General features: G+C 35.7%; 1 protein-coding gene across 3 annotated transcripts in view; it reads left to right on the forward strand.

Moving 5' to 3' along the window:
• LOC121323821 (protocadherin-7-like) overlaps positions 1-16,427 on the forward strand; it is a 181,946-nt gene extending 165,519 nt beyond the window's left edge. For 2 of the 3 annotated variants that reach the window (XM_041265078.1, XM_041265085.1), the window contains exon 3: positions 15,393-16,427. In XM_041265078.1, coding sequence (XP_041121012.1) covers positions 15,393-15,772 — 380 coding nt within the window. In that variant the 3' untranslated portion in view covers positions 15,773-16,427. Of the gene's footprint in view, positions 1-10,199; positions 10,219-15,392 lie in introns of all 3 variants that reach the window. The other variant, XM_041265094.1, reaches the window with a different exon arrangement.
• The last annotated feature ends 7,616 nt before the right edge of the window (positions 16,428-24,043 follow it).

Consider the following 24,043-nt stretch of genomic DNA (forward strand, 5'->3'; position numbering starts at 1 on the left):
TAAGGTGTTCAGTAATGGTAGTGGTTAAGTCTGCTCATTGGCCCCAGCTAAATTTGAAAATCACAGCATATAATCTTGGAAATAAACAAACTGCATATTGTACTCAAAATTGCATTCCTAACTTATTTGCTATTCATCCAATACAAAATCCACTACTTAACTGATTCAGCACAAACCTCTTATTGCAGTGGTTCCCAACCTTTTTCAATTTAGGGACCACCTTGGTGTCTGGATTTTTCTCACAAACTACTTGCCACGCATTTTCACAACAGCATTTTGAAACTAATTTGTATGTGTATATGTATAGGTACATATAGAAAGTAAAGTATTTATATTACGTACCTAACTTCATGAGATTCATGAGATTGAATCTTCACTACTGTTAGCAAGAAATATTTGTGTAAAATTGCTTATTGTTTTACATTCTGAATGCTTTGTAGATAAATGGAGTCTCAATTTTGCAGCATTAAGATTTTTGTTTGACAAAACCTACTGATAAATAATGCACTGGGGCTTGGGTCATCCTCAGATCCATTAAATGTAAACATGTGCTGGTCCCCGGAAGCGTTACAGTGAGTAGCAAATTAATCTATCCATTTCTAATGCAAATTAATCTATCCATTGCTAAACCAATTTATTGCACTAACATTAAAAAAAAAAATGATTGGAGAGTGATTATCACTTCTGGTGGGCTGAAACGTGATTGGTGGCACAGTGGATTAGATTTATAGCATTTTGGTTAAATATGACAGTGTCAAGAACAGACTGTACACATTATTTCCAGATGTATTGTTAATAGAATTTCCTTTTGGCGTATAGTCTTGTGAGATAGTAAACCTGGCTGAATACACCCATATAACAACATAGAGCTGAAATCGATCATTCATACTACAGTACAGTTCACAAGTCAAGCAACAAATCTAGCCTCTTTTTGTTTCACATTAACTTCTGTTCTTATATGCAGCTAACCTCTCCAAAACGTATTGAAATAATGGTATACTGTATTCCTATACCTCTGGTAAGACTGTAGCACATGTATTGTTTAAAATGAAAAATGCTAAAACTGTGGCTTTAATGTTTTTTTTTTTCCCCTTTCAATTATAAGATGACCACCAACCAATACTTATGGGCAAACTAAACAACAGTCAGTCAGCCATGTGTTCCTCCACTGGGGCTGTGTTCTAGCCTTCCCTGCTGTCGAGTAGACCTCGACAGCTGCTACAACCCATTGTTCAGTTGAATCCGCTGGCCTGTTTCATCACGCCTACTCAACATAAAAAAAAAAAAAAAAATGTTGTTTCAACGGGCCCGCAGTACAACTGGTGTTGTGTCAAAAATTATTGGGTCTGATGGGTTGCAGCTTCATCAGCCATCCAACTGGGGTTACTGCATATGCGCCTCATCCAAGCGTGACTCAATGCCTTCTAGCTACACCCCAAGCACGACAGACGCCAGACGCTGGTGGAAACTCCTGCCTGCGTGAAGGTGTAGTGATGGGATTGATATACAGCTGTCAAGTAGTGACGACAGACGCATCTAACCTGGGTTGGGGTGTGGCCTGGGCAGGCAGAGGAGTCAGCGGGTCCTGGACAGGCCGCTGGACATCCCTGCACATAAATACGCTGGAGCGCAGAGCATTGCACCTTGCTCTCCAGCATTTCGTTCCTGTCTCCAGAACAGACATGTCCTTGTTTGCACCGACATGTCAGTAGTGGTGTATGTGAACCACCAGGGTGGTCTTCAGTCCCCGGGGTTACACCGCATAGCCTTTCGGCTGTTGATCTGTTCACAGAAGCATTTAGTATCCTCCAGGCGGTTTTTCACCTCCCCAGAGTGGTGAACTGGGCGATGGACCTCCTCTCTCTCTTGAGAAGGTCCTCACCCATCAGAATGGCTCTCCCTCAGGTGATGCAGCACATTTGGGATCGCTTCGGGGAAGCCCAAGTTGATCTCTTTACCTATTTACCGAATGGCTTTTGTACGATTTCCCACCGATTCTACTGCTCCCTGCCTTCCTCGAGAAGGTCAGGAAAGACAAAGCAACATTTCTGCTAGTGGCCCCAGATGGCCCAGGAGAATCTGGTTTTCAAACCTTTTCCAGCTGCTGCAGGGCCAGCCCTGGGAGATCCTGCTGCACATGAGTGTTTCTAAAGGGTGCCTGTTTGAGCCTACACAATATCTCTCTATGAAGACAGACTTTTTATTGGCCATTAAATCTACTAAGCGGGTCAGTGATCTACAGGCTCTGTCTGTGCACAGTACCTGTATGCATGGTTGGGATAATGGAAACAGGCTGTCATTGTGCACGAACCCTGCATTCCTACCTAAGGTGATTATGGCTTTCCACTTTAACCAGTCAGTGGAACTAAAGGCCTTCCATCCCTCTGCCTTCAATCGGAGGAGGATAGGAAACTGAATTCCCTATGCTATGGTGAAAGGATCCTGGGTCAAGCCCTCTCGAAGCAACGACTGCCCCACTTGATTGTGGACACAGTATCGACTGCGTATACTAATGCCGGCCTAACCCCACCCGGGAGGGTAGCTGCGTCACAGGCTCTCTTTCAAGGTGCCTCATTGACTGACATTTGTATTGTGTCTAGCTGGGCTACTCTGCATACATTCACTGGGGTATACTGAATTAATGTGGTAGATCCCTCTGTGCCTTCATTAGGCACAAGGGTCCTTGAGGTTGTGCGCGCACACCAGCAACACTAGCGGAGGGGCCTATCGGCAGCTCTGACATAAAATGCTCAGTGAATACCTACCTAAGGCAGGCATATCCCAAAAGTATTGGTTGGTGGTCATCTTCCTTTTAGAGAAACAGGGTTACAGTAAGTAACCTAACAGTTTTTTTTTTTTTTAATTTTTTTTTTATTTAGTTACTCAAACCAAGTTAGGAATATTCAATGTAGTGCTACTTTTATGCAGAGCGAAAAAGCTGGGACAGGCAGATTACTTTTTCTTTCTAGAAATTCAATGAACACAAGCAGTAGAATGAGCACAGATTAGAAAGCAGTGCATTTTTTTTTTTTAACTAATGGTGGCTAAAAAAAGTCTGTAATTTTGATGAGACAAATGTGTCTTCATATTGTGTAAGTTATTTAGGTAGTATTTGTTTCACATTAAAAAAAGCTGTTTCAATTAATGGCAGCTTTGAAGGGGATACTTGGTATTGCATCAAAGGGGACTGTATATATATATATATATATATATATATTATATATATATATATATATATATATATATATATATATATATATATTAATTTATAAACACACCCATAATAAAAGAAAATAGATAAAGGGGAAAAATGCAGACTATATATCCTAAAATTATATATCACATGGTTAATGATATTTGTTGTGTTGCTTAGTAATATTAATAGCACAACAAGTGATTGTGTAGAAATAGAGTTTTTTTGCGGATCACCTGGAATTTACTCACAGACCACAAAATATACCTTGGGGATCTATTTTGTATGTAATTGATATATCCTGGGTGACTTGCTTAAGGTCACACTGTGAGTAAGTATTAATATGCAGAATCAGGCCTCCGTTGTTTTTTTTGTTTTTTTCCTGCAAGCTAGCTACAATTCCAGACAGATTTGTTAGATACTATGAACTATAGCTATTCATCATTATACTGTTTAATGATAAAATTAATACGCATACCCAAGAGAGATGCTTATATGGATTTATAAACTTACTGTCACCACCGTTATTACAACTGCTAATGTTATGGAAAATAACCTTTTGACCTGTGACCTAAGATGGCTGCCATAATGGGGTCATGTGACTTTGGTTTGGATGATAAAAAAATTACTGGTAATGCTTTGAGATGTTGTATTGAGATGTAGTCCGATAGTGAGTATTGTACAGCATAAATGTACCCTTTTGTGTCAGTAAATTTACGAAGCTGCCACCACTGTAGTGTCGAAGCCTAATATCTAAGAAACCATTTCAGTTAGTGACTTTGTTGACCTTTTAAGTTTCTGCTGTATAGAGACTTAGGGGGTTATTTTCAAAGGAGTTCTGCTGGAGGATAGTGCTGTAAGCCATTGTTTCGACCGTTTTTTCTGCACCTCTTTTTCCCACCAATTGAATATTTTCTAAAGCTGCAGAAAACATGGCATGATTCTATCTACTAGTTTGGTTAATTTTCTTTTTGGTGGAATATATAATGATCTAACAATCTCTGTTTATTTTCCAAAGGTGGATAATTTAAACTTCCACAGTACTTCAGATCATAGGCGCAACTACCTTGTCCCCCTCAGCTTATTCAGTTGTCTTTTATGTCTCCTCAAAGTTTAGGATGTCCCATTTTCATGTGAATCAACAATGCTGACATGAACCTGTGTCAGTTTAAAAAAAATAAACCATACATACAGCTTTGAACAAAAGTTTTACATTACGCTATATAATTAACTCATTTTGCTTCATAAAGTTGAATGAAACCTGCTGAATAGCGTTATGTTAACATATTGAATTACATTCTGCTTTGTAGTTTAATTAACATAAAACTGACAAAAAATGTAAAATGTGACATTTTAAAATCTAACATGAAATACTGTACTACTATTACGGCTTCCACTAGACTTTTGGGATATCCTTTTCTAGTTTATTTAATTACATGATGTTAAATAAAAGATATAAATTATGTAGTTATTTTTTTTTAAATTATTTATCAATCCTTAAATTCTAGGTAATGCAAAACTTTTCACAGATATGAAGAAGTGGTTAACCTTTTACTTTTCACCTTCTTATTTACAATGTAGCCGATCACTGCTTGAGACCCCACTATTCATAGTATGCACCGTTAACACTGAATTTCACAAAGGTGCACATAAACCACTGAAATATACATTGGGCAATAAACACTGTATTTTCTGGTTATGCTACAAATGTTGAGGGCATTTGTATTTTCCACCGGGAAGAGGTTTTAAAAAAGAGGCTACCATTTGCTTTTAGACACATGTTGGATTATAACTTTTAATTCTAATGAGGAAAAAGTTATTATAATTCAGGTAACTAACTGTGCCACCTAACTGTTTGACTGTATATTGATTTTTAGGACAGCTCCAGTGCTTTGCTTTACCAATACATTCCAGCTTCATAAACTTTAGTGCCGAGCTGAAATATTAAAGGTTTCTACAAAGCCTAAAAATAAATGTGTAGGATGCTCTATTAGCCACAGAGTTGGAGTCTATGTGAAATGTATACAGTCTATTTACATATTTTAAATTGTGTTATTTAGTGGAAAAGGTAAAATATTACCTTTTGGTTCTTAGTGCATCTTAATAAATAACCATTACTTAAACATGATTTATTACAATCAAAGCAGACTTTATTCACTTTAAAACTGTGTTGATGAAAAGGAAGTTTTTTATGTTTAAGTTGGATGTACAAAGTTCATTTCAACGGTGTTGACCTTGCTGTGCAGCATTTATTTTTCAGGATTCCTTTATTTGCCTGGCACGGTTTCAGGCGAGTGAATGTCTTTTACTAATGTTACAATCTGCAACTATAACATTTTGTTTTATTGATGTTAGTACTGTTAATATTAGACCACTGTTCAAGTTGTACTACTGATTTGTACTAGTTTATATTGTGGAACAAGGATAGGAGAGTTGTTTTAACTGATGTTTTTCTGTTTCATGGTCCTGAAAAGTTTTTTTTTTTTTTTTAAATGCTGAAAACCTGGAAGCTCTAAATATAATGTAAAAACAAAGAAAGAAAGTTGTTCATAAGGAGCCATAAGTGTTATATAGGGTATGTTTGTTAACTAAAAAAAAATGCTTTTAAAACAACCAAATTCTGATATTATATTGATTTTTTTATGTATTACTATGCAGGAAGCCACTATAAGATTGTTACTTTTATTAAAAATGTCCAGGGATGAATCTATTGATTAATCAACTAATGCCCATAAATTAACCAAATTTTAATTGAGTGTCAGTCCTAATTATAATGTGACTTAATATGAAGTCTATTCATGCTTCATAGAAATACCTGCTTATCACTTGGGGGTGATGGACAGGCAGGATGTGACCAGTCTACAAGATTTAAATTGTTGTAGAGATAGACAATCAGACAAAATGCAGCAAAGTCTGCTCTTTGGAATAGCTCATAGCCATCTTTTTTTCAGGGAACATAAGTAATTCAGGAAGTATTGAATACGGCTTTGATAAGCACCTGATGTCTTGCTAATTGTGACTGAAACTTGCAGCCTTTATATTTCACAGAATGTAAGTCTAGAAATTAAATTTGCACAGCAAATACACCAGTCATGTATGGGACAGCCATTTTTCTACGTGTGTTATTAGTTGCAGCTCTAAACCCTGTTACATATTAACAGCCATGGTGGTCCACATATAAGATTATAACTATAAAACTACTATTTCTTTCATGAAAAGGGAAATCAGAATACTGGTTGTATTCCTAATTCTGCACAAATGACACCATCAGTGGAAATCCCTGCTGAAAATAAAAGGCATGGTCTTTCTATATTTACCTGCTTAAACTGACAACACAACTATTTTCCTAATGAAGCAATCAAGGACTGGAACCTGACTTTTGTCCATGTGCAATGAACTTGTAGAGGTGCACGAAGAACAGTCAGCAGGTCCCCAAAACGTGGACGCATCTTTGACTTTATATTAAAGGACTGTTTTGGAAACGCATTATCTGTGCAATACTCAGTGAAGACCTACGCAAAATGACAGCATTGCCAGCCTTGGTCAGTAAATGCTTCCTGAGATCTGTTCAATTGCTACTTTTAGCCTCAGGTGTACAGAAAGGTTGCTGGGGCTATCAGACATGTTTAAGTGTGTTAACAGTGGTTTGGCATCTTATACTATGTCAATGTGCTGTTGTTTAGTGTCAGTAGCTAATAATGCAGAGATATGTTTTTTCATTGGTTTTCTTTCTTTTAGCATGCCATTATTTGTCATATCTCTCTCTCTCTCTCTCTCTCTCTCTCTCTCTCTCTCTCTCTCCTCTATATATATATATATATATATATATATATATATATATATATATATTTACATTTTTTTTTTTTAACTGTACCTTCATAATGTATTCTGTGCTGTGACAGTTTGTCCACATAATGAGGTCAATAATTATACAGTCCAATACACACAAATTGATTAGCTTGGCCACAATTTAAAAAAAAAAAAAAATCAATTGATGCTGTTGCTATGCAGCCACAGTTGTATTATTGTATTTGCTGCTGGAAGCAGGGGTTATTTTAACAATGCAGAAAGCAAATTGTTTATCATTCATGCACATGTAAAACATGCAGATATGGGTAAGAATTAAGGCCAAATGCTATCTATATCATATTTAAAAAAAGAAAATTACAATAACCCTACTCCATACATAGAGTTCTTCATTGATAGAATTGTATAAAAAAATAAAACTAGCACACCAAAATGTAAAATTGTACACAAATGTACACAGATTAAACAAGGGTCCTATAGTATGAATATGGCAAACCTAACTAAGTTATAATTTAAGAACTCCAAAATCAACATGTATCAGCAGACCTGCATCCGATGAACCTCGAGAAGTATAAACTGCTAGATCTCTGAGATATGTATGGTTATTCTAGGCACTTGACAGTTTTGTAAGTCAGTAACAGGAGTTTAATTATAGTGGTAGCCTGCAGTGCAGCAAAAACTAGGTGAATATGACTGCAGAGGATTGTGACGTCTGAAATATATACAAAAAGCCACTGAGAGCAGGTAATCAGTATGCAGGTTTGATTTTCACCAAATTCTGTGGATCTAAACTCTTTAAAAAAGGTGCTGATCCTAGTGTTACACAACAACAATATCCTCTCTTCTGAAATGTCCGAGTTTTGCAATATGTCCTTGAAGTTTTTTCTATACACTACCTTAACAGATTGTTTTTGCTAGGATTTCATTTATAATGATTACTTAAAAACCTAATCAAGATCTGTTGGAATTGAGATACATAAATACTGCCGAGGACACTAATAAAGGCAATAAAAAGGTGCTAGTGTTAAAAGCGTTGCATGCAGTTATACTTACATTAAACCCAGTTTGTTTTCTAAAGTATTATTGATAACATTATATGGCTATCTTATTGTATTGGTAACTTTAGGGAAAATTGAGGGAAAAACAAGTTGTGACTGTGTTTGTCGTTTCTTAGGAGAACTATCCATAGGTTTTATTTAACTGGAAAAATGTACACAAATCAATGGCCAGCTAAAGGAAGGCAACAGTGCACTACAGAATAACTAAATGAAAAAAGGTCACTGCAGTTAACAAATGTGAAGAAATCTTTTTCATTGTTAAAGCAACCATACAAAATGTCTTCTGCAACAAGCTTATTTTTTTCTCTGCTGGATAACTCTATTTCAGACTGAACAAATAAAAAAATATGAATACGATATTTTTTAATGAATGTATATGTGTTATTCTTTGAATGTCTACAGGAAAATACTAAGCATAACACACTATTCATGTATAATTATTTATTTGAAAATCTTTGTTTAAAATAAATTATTGACCTTTTACAGATTGAAAACACAGGCACTACAAGCAAAATATTATAATAAGGATTTTCAATGAGATGTATACATTGGGGATGCTAAAGAGGTGTAACAAAATATAATATAATATCCATCTCGAGTTATATTTTCATGCATTTAGAAATGTTCACATTCGCCATTGCGTTCATTTTGTTCAGTTTGCATGAATATATGACCGCCATCTTTGTAAAAAAAGTAAATAATACTTTGTTGGTTCATTTTTGTAGCATACACCAGTTCTGTTTATATTGTACTAATGTGGTGTAAATGTGATTTGCTGCCTCTTTGGACAGGCTTTTGAAGCTGAATACTTACTTGCATTTTGAATTGTAAGTTGACCTGATAGCTTATAAAGTATAGTTAAAGGGGCATTATTTTGAAACTGCAGCGATCTATTGGACATGTAAAAAAGAAAGAAAAAAAGTAGGTTATAGGTATAGATATATTTATTTTAAATAACTCTGGACAATATGTCATGCAGTCTGTCCAAGCACTGATAACTTGACTTATATCTGGTATTGAGCTCAGTTGTGATCACAATTTCCAAAGTTCATTTGTATCTGATTGGTATACTGTATAGGGTGCAACAAAATGCAAAGCTGCACATTTCAGAAAATGTTGAGAAGATATCTGTTATATTTGTATTGTACCTTGGATATACATTTAACCTAGAGCCCTGTTAAAAAAAAAAAAAAAAAAAAAAAAAAGTAAATATTATTTGGTATGTTCTTTAAAATTCAAATCTAAATGCTTTTTGTACTTACATTATTTCTGGTGAAGCCTATGGATTTTCACTGCATACAGTGCAATTCCGCAACTTCTGAAACAGTGTTTTTGGATCCATAATACATTATAGTTTCAGCTTGATATCTTCAGGGAAAAAGGCTGAATCTAGGCTTAGTTTAATGATCAGGAGAGGTTTGTTCTTCCCATACTCTGTGTAATTCCCAGGCTACAGTGATTTAAGAATTGATGGGCTGACAAATGTCACTATTTCTGTTATTCATCATAGACACAGTCACTGTGGGTGTTAAAGCTAAGGGTACATTTTAAAGTATTTAAAAGTTACAAACAGTTTGCAGAGCAAAGAACAGGGGATAAGCGTTTTAGCACTAGAAAAACAGAAACCAAACACAGATGGACTAGATCCTTACAGGTATTAAGTGCAAACAAATCAGATTTTTTTTATTTTTTTCGGAGTGACTGTTGGGGAGGAGAAATGTAAGGTACAGAACAGAAATACAAAACCTTTAAAGCATAAAGTTTCCTTTTTTCTTTGTAAAGAAAATAATTGTCTGATTAAAACCAATTTACAGATCTTCTCAAAAACTACAAACAAAAATACAGTTGTTTTATTGTTCTTCTTCTCAGTAAGGAAAACTGTTTTGTGAGGCAGTGTTTCCATATAACCTTTAAATCACTTACCATTTTTTATTATTATTTTGGACAGTACTGTAATTAAACATTTGTCTAAAACCCTTCTGTTTTAATTATTTTTAATTAAAGTGCAGTTTTGTTATCTTGACAGTCATATGGAGTTTTTCCCGTGCTTCTCTATATAATGTAAGTTACAAAGCAGATACTTTTTTTCTGACATAGTTTAAATACATACAGTAATAATGTTTTTTATCCTTTTTTTACAGGAAAAAAAGAACATTAAAAGTAAGACATGCTTATATAATTCATTCACAGAGTAGCATGCTTTTCTAGTTTATGCACTAACCCCTTTTTGCCTGTTTTTGGCTTGCAAGTTTCATATTGATGAGAGTGGAGGTAATCTATTTTCAAGAACGCATGTTAATATAATGCTACATTAAGCAACAAAATGAAGTGAAATGCTAATAAAACTATTGACTGACTTTTGATAGAGAAACTCAGCTTCTGAAGATGCCCTTTGATTAAATGGCATTTATTCATATTTATTTCACATGAATGACTGAAGATTCTTTTTTGCTGCTTTTGGAGGCACTGTGTGCTATGGTTAGTTGTATGATATGTTAGGCAGGGTCTGGACAACATTTTTTTTTTTCCAATTGGAACACCACAATGGTGAATTCTACGAATGCAGGCACTAGGGGTTGTACCAGGCTATGTTATCAATTATTTTTGGGACCCTGAATGAAACTTGTTTTTTCTAGAATTGTATGTTTAGTACAAATCTAGTTTTAAGAAATGGAGATTGTGCTGCCTCAAAACAAGTAAAGCAAGGGCAAAGGGGAAAAAAAAAAATCAGTTTACTAACCAGAAGTGAGGGCAGAGCTGCATCAGTGTGTAACCTGCAGTGTTGTGTGATACGCTGCTATTACAGATTCAGATCCCTATAACCATGAATGCAGACGAACTTGACTCTTTAGTATACTGTTAAGATGCTCGTTTGAATTGTGTGTGGTTGTCTGTTCGTGCTCAGGATGCCCACTGTTATTGCCACTGTTGTCAAAAATATATTGTACTTTTTTGGCAATTCACCAGACATCCCTGATGTTATATTTACAAATATGTGTTTCATGTTTCATTATAAAGCCAACCTCATAGACATGACCAGTTGAAATTTTAACAGCCAGTGTGGCTTTGTGTCTAACTTAATCAATAAAGTCTGCTTACCATCTCTGAACTTAACATAATCCCACTAAGAGTTCTATTGCTTATATAATACCAGGATAGATGGCCTTTCTTTAGAAAATGCATTGGTTTAGAGTGTAGATTCATAAACCTTTTACCAAAGAGTTTTGCATTAAGTCTCTGTTCATATTATTTAGTGATACTAAAGCAATGAGAATGGAGGCTATAAACATAGCCAGTCTAAGCTTGCCTGAAAAGACATATAAATCATATGAATTTACTTGATTCCTAATCATTTTTTTAGTAGAAGCCTTTCCACAAACACCTCTATACACTTTTAAAAATGCAGTTTCCCAGATAATTCTGCAATTTAAAGATTATGTCTACAAATAAAATCCCCAAAAAGTCAGTGTGTGCCACCTCTGAGCTACTGTAACTCAATTTAAATCCTGGGTTATGTTCTCTGTCTTGCTTTTTTGGTTTCACTACACAGCTCTGCAGACTCCGACTCAATCATTTAAATTTATCAATTTCAATTAAAATGGCTACTCGCCTGCCACATTTTTTTTTCTCTTCTTGAATTCTCAGATGTGAATATATTTCTCCTGCTGCACATCCTCCAACTCAAATTCCAAGCAAAAAGTATTCAAATACATCTATATGCCGCTGACCCGTCTATCCTTGTCACCACTGAACCTGCTGCCTGATTCTCCGCTGACCCTGCCATTCTCTCACTGTCCTGGTGTTCGAAGCCCTTGCCGCTTTAAACACCTTCGCCCCCAGGATGCCTCTTCAGCTCAACATTTCTTTAAAGACTTACCCACCGACAGGCTTCTGAAAGATCTCTTTAAAAAGGAATTTAAATTCCAGCTGGGAGCGATCGGATCTACTGTGCCTCGTACTGCCAACCCATCTCAGCCATGCCTCTTTCCTCCACAAACGTCAGTCCAGTGAACAAGCGGATGTCCCTCCCCTGCTGTGCAGACTAGCTCTCTTAGTGTCCCTTCTGCCTCCAACTCTGGACAGATAGCTTCACATGCTCCCCATCCTGATCCTTCTCCTTCAGTCTGAGTCTCCAAATCTCCAGTAACATTAAGCAACTAATTTATCCTCTCAGCGCTACTGTTTCTTCAGTTTCTGACTGCTTGAATGCATTTGATAAGATGATTACTCATCTGGAACCAGCAGCCCTCCATCCCCTAGCATCAACCACTTCAGCAGCTCTGTCACTTACGCCTATTTTGCCATGCCAGCCCCCGCTGTGGAGTTTCCAGTCTTCACGGTAGCGACTGCTTCTCGTTCTGGCTCCTCCTCTGCTTTAGTGGTTCACGCTCTCTCCTCAGATTAGAAAAAATATTATTGAAGTTAACTTCATTTCAATTCTTATTTCTGCATCACAATTCTAGATCATAGGGTTGTAGACTGGGGAGGAAATCATACTTTTGGTGAATTTGTCCTCGCTTTTTCTCTGCTTTCCGCAATCTTTAATGTGAAGTTTACCCTCTCTAGCAGCAGATACTGGACTCTTATTTGTTCAACTCATTTTGGTTCATAAAACCTGTTGAATATTGTTAAATTAATATACTGTATTACATACCCATTCGCCGTTTCAATCCTAAATAACTCTATTGGGTTTATACAATGCTAGACGGAATGCTGCTTAGGCTGAAAATGCTTTGTGATATACCTAGAAAATAGGGCCATTGTATCTGACAGAGAGGTTGACAAAGTTAATTCTATAGGGTGATGCAAAACATTTGGTTGGCCATAGCTGTAGACTGGTCCCAACCTGATCCTGATAAGTAGGCTATTCAGTGGCCTCAGAGCAAACACCTCTGTAGATGCTTCCGTCGCTCCTTCTACATCTCTCTGCCCCAAAGCTGCCTCCACATCTGTTTAATTGAAGTCATCTCCCCTTCTCAACACTCCTCCCCACTTCAGGAACACCTCTCCAGCGTTCCCCCATTCACTTTTCAGTCCCTCCCACAAAGATATCAGTGCCGTTATTGCTGTAATTCCCATTCCATCTGCCTGCTTTTCTCTAAATGACAATCAACCCTCATAACCTCCTGCAAGCAAAATCAGAACTCCTCCTCCTTTCAACCAGGATTGAATTTTCTCTTTCCTTGTTGCTGCAAAAGACAATCTACACCTCTCCCTGAGTACCTTCAAAGCGTATCTTGCTGGCATTCAGTACCACTATTGCCTATTATGTATTTCTTTCCCTCCTGTCTCATCTATCTCCACTGTTTGCATTCTCCGCTACCTTTCACTACTGATATTCTCTTTCACCTCAGTCCGGCATGGTTATTTCTCACGTTTTGATGATCTAGTCATGGTATCCCTTTGTCTTTATGCATTGTTTGTTTTTTTCTACTGTTCTGAGTTTGCCATCCCTTCGCCTTCCAGATTTCTCTCCCTAGGTCTTCATTCCTGCGACCTCTCTCTCATCCCTAACTTTCACTATCTGTACTTTCTACGTATCTCCAAAACTGTCCACTTCCGCCAGAGTCAATTCTGTAGCTTTTTAAACTCAGTTTTCCTCTTTCCCCTTATTCACCTCTCTCCATCTATCTTTCCCAATGCAACCCCGTCCAAACCCTCTGATCCCTTTTACATCAATGCCAGCCATACTATCTCAAAAAAGGTTTTCTACTTAATCTTTCTTCTCTCATTTCTGCTCTCAAGCTGTCTGCCCTCTCAATTCCCTCAGCAGCTGAAGTTATGTACTGTTAGTATGCCCAAAGTGGGGCTATCTTCCCAACTGAACCACTAGAGGTGGTTCTTCCGGGCAGGGGGGTGGGGTGACTCTTCACTGAGTGGTGAGATTAGTCTTTGCAGGGAGCCAGGAGTCACTTGTGCAATGGTCTCGTCCTCTGCTAAGAAGGTTCTCCGCGAGCCAGTGGGGACCCCAGGCCAAATCTCTCTTATTCGGTTTCTCATTTTCTCACATTCTGGGTTCCCCTTGGGGGGGAAATACCGGTTGCTTCCCAGCCTTGGAGGCTGATCAGTTCGGTCTCACCTAGGGCAGCGAGTTAAGGAGAAACTTTGACCTCTTTCTAAAGTCACAAGCACGTATCTACTATTTCTAATTCCAGAGGGTCTTAGTCCACGCAGCACTTGCTCCTGTTCTGTGAATAGAAGTTGAAGTGATTGAATCTTATGTTTTGATTTACTGATAACAGATGTAATTTGTGGTAAGACTTAAGTACAATACTTTGTAGCTAGATGAACATGGGCCAAAACCAATGGTTGATAAGCAATTTAATAAACGTGGATGTTATGTATTTGATTAATTTATAGATTTTTGGGTGTTTAGTGTATAGAATGTATGTGGATAATTAAATTGAATCAGTTACTTATGGTAAAAAGTACATAAAGCCCCTGCTCTTAAATAAAAAAAAAAACAACAATATCTTATCCCAATGGCTTGAAAAAAAAAAAAAAAAAAAAAAAATATATATATATATATATATATATATATATATATATATATATATATATATATCATGTTTATTTCTAGGCAAAGCTCAGTTCAAACAACTTTTTTAAAAAGGTTAATTTAAATGCCAGATTACATTAGTCTTATTTACCTGGATTATTAGTTTATCTACTGCACCTATTTTTAGATGCTTTCACAGCAGTTAATTGCATCTTCATGAAAAGCACTGTAGTGCAACTCCAATAGCATTTTCACATTAAATAACACAGGATTAGGCACATTACCATACAGTTGACATTCTAAGGTGTACTTTTTGGAACACTGATATTGCCCCACATGAGCATGGAATTTGTTTTTATAAAACTCACACCACTGTTTTAATATTTTCTGCTTGATTGTGGGATGTGTTACTGCAACAAATATATTTTAACTCAAAACTCTTAAGGAAATAAATGTATGGGTAAACCTGGCACCCACATTTTAGGTCTGAAAATAACAAATAAATATAATTTTCTTTCTTTTCTTTAAAATGTCTCTTTCTAAAACTGCTTATAAGGGGTGAGTTATTTATTCACCCCACGTTCTCTACAACAGCCACTGCATAGCTACTAATTCATCCAAAGCAGTAGACACTTTTTATTATTATAGTGCAAACAAACAAAAAAGTTTTCCGTGATGATGCTAGACCTTTTCTAATAATTAAAACTACCATTCAGCTAGGTTTGTGTAACACATAACACATCTCTAAAGATTTAGCAGCTTGGGATTGGATTTAATTTTCTACATTGTAAAACAACACAAGCATTAATAAAAGGTTGCCATTTTCCTCTTCCAGATTCAAGGACATTGCCAGATGTAGCCATGACAGGGAAGTGCACCAGGGAATGCAATGAATTCGGTCACTCAGATTCCTGCTGGATGCCTGTCCGAACTTCTCCGGAAAGAAGACAGAAGAATCAACCAAAGCTCTCAACATTTATGCCCACAACCGAACAAGGCAGCCAGGAACAACTCGCTAATGGAGACCCCCCTCTCATGGCTGATCGCAACAGAAACCTTCCGAACAACAAGATGCCATCATCTTATGAGACCTTCAGCACGGCCAGTTTCAGCAACAATGAGGATGCCAGGCCAGAGGATATACCTCTTACACAAACAGGAGAATACAAGCCATCTCCTGTTAATACACTTACCAGAAGGGAAGTGTACCTGTAAGATGATATATTTACTCCCAAAATTGAAAAATAAGAATTTTTTAAATAAAACAACCTTAAAGCTACTAATGAGACAAAACTTGGCGCTGTTGCAGACAAATCCGGCACTGAAATTTATGCTGCCTGATTGTAGTGTACATTGTAGAATTCATTTTCATAACTTGCATGCCTAATCTCGCTCAAATATTTTATTGTAAATTGACAGTTGGAAATGAGTTTAACAGAAATTGAGACTGATTGAGATGTACGCAATGCAACATTGATAGCGACAGGAGCCAAGCAGGGTTTGTTAATATTTCGTCAAACCTGATGGAGAGGACAGGTCAGTGAAATATAATCAGAATTTGTCATTGGAATATATATATAGACCATGATGAGAATGCCACTAAAAAAAAAATTGAGAAAAAAGCATGACATCTTCATAAATACGTTATCACATCCAATAAGAACTCCAAGAAGACACAGCTTTAATCACGTGCCCCAAGGCTTAAGACATTGTCACAAATTGGTTTACCCTTGTCACTTACAATGAAATTATACTACATGGGCATTGGGCTTTCTATGAAAGCCAAGAAGTTAATTAATACTACTTGATAAGTCAGGTGGCACTGCTGCTATGTAAACAGTCATACTTGGAGAAGAGTTGTTTTTGTGTGTGTGTGTGTATATATATATATATATATATATATATATATATATATATATATATATATATATATATATATATCATATATGTACATGTAGGAATACATGGGAAGTCTAATTAATTGATCAAGTCTTTGGATTTAAACTATATTTTATAAAACTGTGGACAAAACGCTGAACTCTGAAGAAGATGCAAGTTTATGACCCATGAATAATGATAATATGTCAGTGATCGCTGTAAATGTAAATATGTGTAAACCTGGCTGTACGTATCAACTAACTGTCCTAGCTTAAATGACAGACTTACTTCAGACTGGAGGCCTTTAGGAAACTGATTTTGACTCCTTCTGGCATTAAAAAAGCAAATTTGATGTTTCATCAATATAGTACAACAAAGAAATATACAATATTGTGTCATTTTACAGGCTGCATGAAAATTAACATAGAAGATTGATGAACTGCTGTAATGTGAACACTCATTCTGAGCACAATTACAAGATATGACATATAGAGGATATTAATTTGTACTTCAACTTTAGATGGGATGTTGTCACATATATGTTGGGATTCAGTTTGCAGACTTGGAATTTGCATCATTTACGCGTGTAGAAGTACAGAAGTGCCACGATACAACAAGCAGGATTGTTGGCTTAAGCCCTGCAATAATGTTTTATCTAGGCTATAGTGGGGAAAAAAAGCATCAAGGATAATGCCACAGCTCTGGGCTGTTGCACTTTTGACAGCATACACATCTAAAAACAAGAATGTACTACATCTCACTGGAGGAAAATAATCCAAATATGTGTTGTGACTTAAAAATAAAGAAAGGGGGCAGAGAACATAATGTTTTATAATGAAAATAATGGGAGCCCGCAACAAATGGAAACCATAGACAAACCAAAGTTTTGGAGACAACAAACTGGCATAAAGGCATAACCTGATATTTTCTCTGGTAAATTTTAGACAAACAGAAAACTTGTTGGTAGTTTGCTGCTTCAAATACATTCACAAGTGTAAATGTATAGCCTAAGTATAGGCTGACTGGTCAGTAAAATCCAAATTTCTTGCAACTTCTGTTTCATTTTAAATTACCACCAAGAAGGAGCACTGTTTTGTGCTCCTTTATCTGTTGCAATGACCTTGTTACATTAGCATTTCCTGTAATTTCAATATAAAAAGTTATGTTAAAAGGGAAAAAGCTCTGGACATGAGTAAAAAAGGAAATATCAAATGAATATTTTATATGTTAGTATCTAATTAAAAAAAAAAAAAAAAAAAAAAAAAAAAAAAAAAAACTAATCCTTTGTTATTGAACTGCTTAATGCAGTACTGCATTCTATAGTCTGTAAGTACTTATTGTTAAGAAAAGTGCTTCTAAATTGCTTATAAACTGTAAACATAAATATGTATTTTTATTGCATGTTTAAAGGGAATTTACTTCACATACTGCAAAGGAAAACAAAATAAAACAAAAAATATATATATATTTTCTTTTTGTGTAAACATGGTCCATCATGTTGCTTGCTTTTGTTATATCTTCAACAAACATTAGTCATGTAGTCTGTTTTAGGGTACTAGTTTAAAGCGAATGAACAAATACTAAGTTATATCATCACACTACATAAGCACATTTTAAAAAGGCCACGTGAATGCAACATTCTTTCTTTGACCCTAAATGGCTATTTAGATATAATAATAATTGTAGCGAGAGTTACATTACCTGTGACTGTCTGGCTTTCCTCATGCAGTACATACATTGACAAAAGTTGCAACAAGTGGCATGGTGTAGAATGATGTTTTATGTTGTTTATTTTTGTTGTAGGTTTAATCTAGTGCCACATTGTATAATTAGAGTGCTTCTGTAAAAATAGAGTGAATGCAAAATATGCAATCGTGCCTTTTTATACCTATTGGTATGATTCAGTGTTGATGGGAAAACAAAGAGTAATGAGCTGCTTCATATTATGTTTTAGACCTGTATTTAACTGTATTACACTGATTAGCTAATTTAGGGTACATTGTAAGTTGTCTTTCTGGTTAATCAGATAAAAGATCAGTCAAAATAATTTTGCATTATGAAACAATGCATGGATGATGATCTGTATGGTTAAGTTAGGTTTGACATGATTGATTAGAAAAAAAAAATACATTTTTATTATTTCTATGACTGTTATGCAGTTCATTCAGTATTTTTAAATACCAATATATTTTTCTTATGAAACTGATTTACCCACAACTATTGCTGATTTACGTTGAAAATTATAGCTATAATTTATCTGTGTTGACATAACAGTCTAGTTGAATCAATATTATGCAGCCGACACATACAAATTATGTTGTGTTGTAAAACTGAAGAAAATACTTTTGACTGTTCAGTTATGTGAAATCCAGAAATGACTGAAGTTGCTTTTAGAGATGTTTGCAAGGTCCTAAAAGGTGCTGGCTGAAGGAGTACCTGTAGAAGTTAAAGATGTAAAGCAGGTCTGATTTTCTTCTTGGCAATCTTGCTATTTTAAATAGCATCATAAGAATATTACAGCATACAATTATACAGAAAAAAAAGGAAGTCAGACTGTGTGTGGTTAGCAGCCTGAAAATAACATAACATTCAAATCTCATATTTTTATTGGTCCTGGGATAGAATGTGGCTTCATCTGAATTAGTTTGGTGATTTCGGTCAGACCCTAGTTGACTACTGTCCACATAAAAAAATTCCACAAATTGTCACTATTGCAAGTCTTAGCTTAAATTATATATTGGGATGATTAAATATGGTAGCAGAAATAATTTATTTGACTCCTTTAGAGGGCATTTGCAAGAATTGTCCCCAAAACAGACAGTGAAGCATAATAATGAATTATAATGTGCTTGACTTAGTTTGACAAATAGATGGCTAAAGTTAGTTTAATGATTCTGCCGCTGATGAGAAATACATGTATCTGATGATTAATGAGTTTATGATTAATTATTGTCAATACCTAACTGAAAAATAATTGTTGTGATGTAAAAGCAAGGAAGTACTATATAAAACCAGAAAGACATTTTAGATATTGAATGAAAAAAAATCATTGAAGACATGGTAACATAAGTAATATGGGGAATGCAGAAGCACAGAGATGATTTTTAGTTTTAGTAAAGTGAGAAAGATTGTTGAAAGGTCTTTTTTTAAGTTGAGAGAACAGGCATTATATTTGAGTATTAAATTCTCAGAGGAAGTAGTTATTTCCTTCTTGCGGTACATTTTCAGCCAGCATTTCCTAAGATTTAAAGCACTCGCATTCAGTGTGATGAGATATGTTTGTAATATTAATCATGAACTATTGTTCTGTGACATGGATGTTGATATTGAAGCAAGAAACAATCTATCATAGTTTATTATGAGTCCCTATGCACGCAGCTATGCTGAACATGGCAAAATGTATTGAACGCAAGTCCACTTATATTTATGAAATATTTTACATAATTTCATTTGCTTTTGTACAGTTTCCTGTAAATAAATTGCTTGTCATTTTTGTCCCTGCAAATTAAAATAACAACATGTTAAAACAAATCCTTTGTGTTGTTTTGAAAACATACAACAGATATTTTGCACAAAACTCTAAGTTAATTTCATAACTGTGAATATTAACTACGTGACATAAGTACCCTGCTTTTAATGTCTTTTATTTTGTTGGTTATTTTAATCTCCCAAGTATAAAACAGTGACAGCTGCTCTTTAAATGAGCCTCTCTCATTGATATATGAGGCTTATTAAAGAGAAGGTAATTAGGGAGTCATTTTCCATTACTCATGGGCCACTGATTAGGACTCCCTCCCTACATATGACATAGCATAATCTAAACAGTAGATGGTGGTATAATAATAATAAAAAAAAAAGTTATAGTGTATATATTGTAAAAGGAACACTAACATATATCTATATATATATATATATATATATATATATATATATATATATATATATATAGATGCCGACTTCTTCTGGTAACCCAGCTTTCTACAATCGATACAAACGACACTTCAAAATTTCTATGTACTTATTTCTGATACACACCTATACCTAAACCTAAAAAACTACCCTCAGCGACAGAAAAAAAGGAGAAACAACACCAAACAGGTGACCTCTAAAGTATGTATTGTCCCACTATAGAGGAGATTTATATATATATATATATATATATATATATATATATATATATATATATATATAATTTATATATATTATACAGTATATATAATATATATCATATATATATATATACATATATATATATAATATATATATATACAGTCGTGAAAATTATTTGCCCCCTGTCTGATTTTCTGCATTTTTGCACATTTTTCACATTGAGTTTGGTCAGATCTTTTTCAGGCTTGTAGTAGTATATAGAGGGAGTCTGGGAGAAAAAAAAATGACACCAAAGTTTGGTGGTGCTTTCATTTGTTTGGTGTGCAAGATAATCAAACATGCAATCTTCAGGTGTGAAAAAGTTATTGCCCCCCCTAGTTAACTCAACCCAATTAAAGGGAATTTAATTAATTAGGGTCAGCTGTTTGAATACTTTGGTTAACAATCAGGCCTGATTTGGGCTAGCCCTGCCCAATATAAATCTGACTAACTTTGGCCATCACCATCAGAGTGAAGTTGTCAGCACACAGGCTCTAGAGGCACATCATGCCACGATTAAAAGAATCCTGAAGAAAGTTGTTGATGCCTATCAGTCTGGAAAGGGTTACAAAGCCATTTCTAAGGCTCTGGGGCTCCACCAAACCACAGTCAGAGCCATATTGTCCAAATGGAGAAAGTTTAGGACAGTAGTGAATCTTCCCAGTAGTGGTTGTCCTGCCAAAATCTCTCCAAGAGCAAGGCGTAAAATTGTCCAGAAAGTCACAAAGAACCCTAGAACAACATCCAGGGATCTGCAGGCCTCTCGCCTCAGCTAAGGTTAGTGTTCATGGCTCCACCATCAGAAAGACACTGAGCAAAAATGGGATTCATGGCAGAGTAGCAAGGCGGAAACCACTGCTCACTAAGAAGAACATGAATGCTTGTCTCAAGTTTGCCAAAAAGCACCTGGATGACCCTCTGGAACAATGTTCTATGGACAGATGAGTCAAAAGTGGAACTTTTTGGCCAACATGGGTCCTGTTATGTATGGCGAAAACCAAACACTGCATTCCACAGTAAGAACCTCATAACAAAGGCCAAGCTGATGGTGGTAGTGTCATGATTTAGGGATGCTTTGCTGCATCAGGACCTGGACGACGGAACCATGAATTCTGCTCTGTATCGGAAAATGTCAGGCCATCCGTCCGTGAGCTGAAGCTGAAGCGCAGCTGGGTCATGCAGCGAGACAATGATCCGGAACAAACAAGCAAGTCTACATCAGAATGGTTGAAGAACAAGAAATTTAAGTTTTGCAATGGCCTAGTCAGGACCTGAAATGAGCAGTTTATGCTCGAAAACCCACAAATGTCACTGAGTTGAAGTAGTTCTGCATGCAGGAGTGGGCCAGAATTCCTCCAAGGCGCTGTGAGAGACTGATCAATAACTACAGGAAGCGTTTGGTTGCAGTTATTGCTGCTAAAGGTGGCGTAACCAGTTATTGAGTCTAAGGGGGTGATTACTTTTTCACATGGGGGCATTGGGTGTTGCATAACTTTCTTTAATAAATAAATGAAATAAGTATCAGTTTTGTGTTATTTGTTCACTCAGGGTCCCTTTTATCTAATGTTGAAGATCTGATAACATTCAGTGTCAGAAATATGCAAAAATGCAGAAAATCAGACGGGGCAAATACTTTTTCACGGCACTGTATATATATATATATATATATATATATATATATATATATATATATATATATATATATCAGCAAAGTATATCATAGCATGCAGGTACATGACTAAAATAATAATGCAGGTAAACATAGCAAATTGTAAATACTGTAGCTATGGTAAATCATTGTAAAATGACATGCTTAACCACAGTAGAACAGAAACTCCATTGAATACGCAAGGGAAAGCTTGGCAATCTGCAAAATTACAGTGTAAAAATAGGGTAAACTTTTATAAGGATAGCTGTTGGACTTTCATGTGCTGCCAGGATAACACTGATTCTGGGGGCATACATGGTCATTCCTCAGTGGTTATAGACTTCAGGGAAGCTGGAGGTTTAAATCTGCAGTAACAGCTTACACTGAATATCATCAATCATGCAGATTTTACATACTGGATAAAAGCCAACTGTGCACCTGCTAACAATTTCTATCAGAACTGCCAACTTGCTGATGGGAGATGCTGGTTTTCTATATTGTAGAATACTGGATGCTTTAATATGCAAAAGTGTTAGCTACATTACTTTGTCCATGTATATTATACAGTAAACCTTGATTTAGATTAATTTTACATAGTGGTGCCGTACTTTTGCAGCTTGAACAAAAGTATATATTTTGCATGTCAAACTTATTACACACAACTCCTTCCCATTATTGCCAGTTCTAAATCCAATCAAGCGCTCTTGGCTAAAGAGTCTGATAAACAAAAGGACGGCCTTCATTTTATAATATAAATAGATCTGTCAAGAAGAGTGGCAAAAGATAACCACCATGTCAAGCTGTCAAGGAACTGAATTAAAGCCAAAAATGCTTTTCCAAATGTTAATGAAGATATATTAGGGGTGGTACATAGAGCTATTATCTGTTTCTGTGTTCATGCCCATGCTATTAGTATTCATATTTGTATTAGTTTATGAATTCCGGTATGTATTCACCAAACCGAAAGTGGGTGGGGCAAATCCGGAAGTTGTTTTAAACTCTTTTTTTTACACTTATTTACAATGTAAAAATGTTCTGAGTGACAAAACCATGCAACAATGTGCAGTTTTCTCTGCAGCACACATGCAAACTTCACTCATACTCATATAATATATATGAATTTACTGAGGCAAGCGTAAGCAAAGCAGAGAAACGCTGCCTTTTTTAATAAATATAAACAACTGTGATTGTGGGGTGGAAAAAACAGTACTGTGAGCTACACTAGAGAGAGAGAGAGAGAGAGAGAGACTTTTAAGATCCTTTATTTAAATATTCCAAATAAAATCCATTAAAATTCAAATAAAGGTAAAACACAACAAAAGTTAAGATTCCTACTGCCTGAGCAAAATTTAAAAAATCCTAAAATATATCGTGTTCTCCTTAAAAACAGATTTTAAACAAAATAAAAGGATCATTAAAAAATCAATATTAAACAGTGTTTTTTTCTTTGTTGAAAACAGATAAAAGCCAAACTAAAACACTGTAAAACAAAAATTAAATAAAATTAGAACAAAAACTGGAGCTCCCCCTCCTCACTCACAGCACACAAGGCGTCTCCCACACACCACCTCTCCTGAAAGTCCTCCAGGTTACTGACCAGTTTAAAATACTCAAACTCTACTCTGATCTGGCTGACCACGAGCACCCTGAACTGAACCACTAAACTGGTCAGTCCAGAACCAGAGAGTTGATTTTTCCTTGTCTTTAAAATAGCCAATTTTGCCTGTCCAAATAAAAAATTAATAAGAACACACCTGTTTTTCATTTTAAAACTGTATAGAACCCCAAAAATAAAAAGCTCCTTACTAAAA

This window comes from Polyodon spathula, chromosome 1 (assembly GCF_017654505.1).
Source record: "Polyodon spathula isolate WHYD16114869_AA chromosome 1, ASM1765450v1, whole genome shotgun sequence".
Taxonomy (NCBI): Eukaryota; Metazoa; Chordata; class Actinopteri; order Acipenseriformes; family Polyodontidae; genus Polyodon; species Polyodon spathula.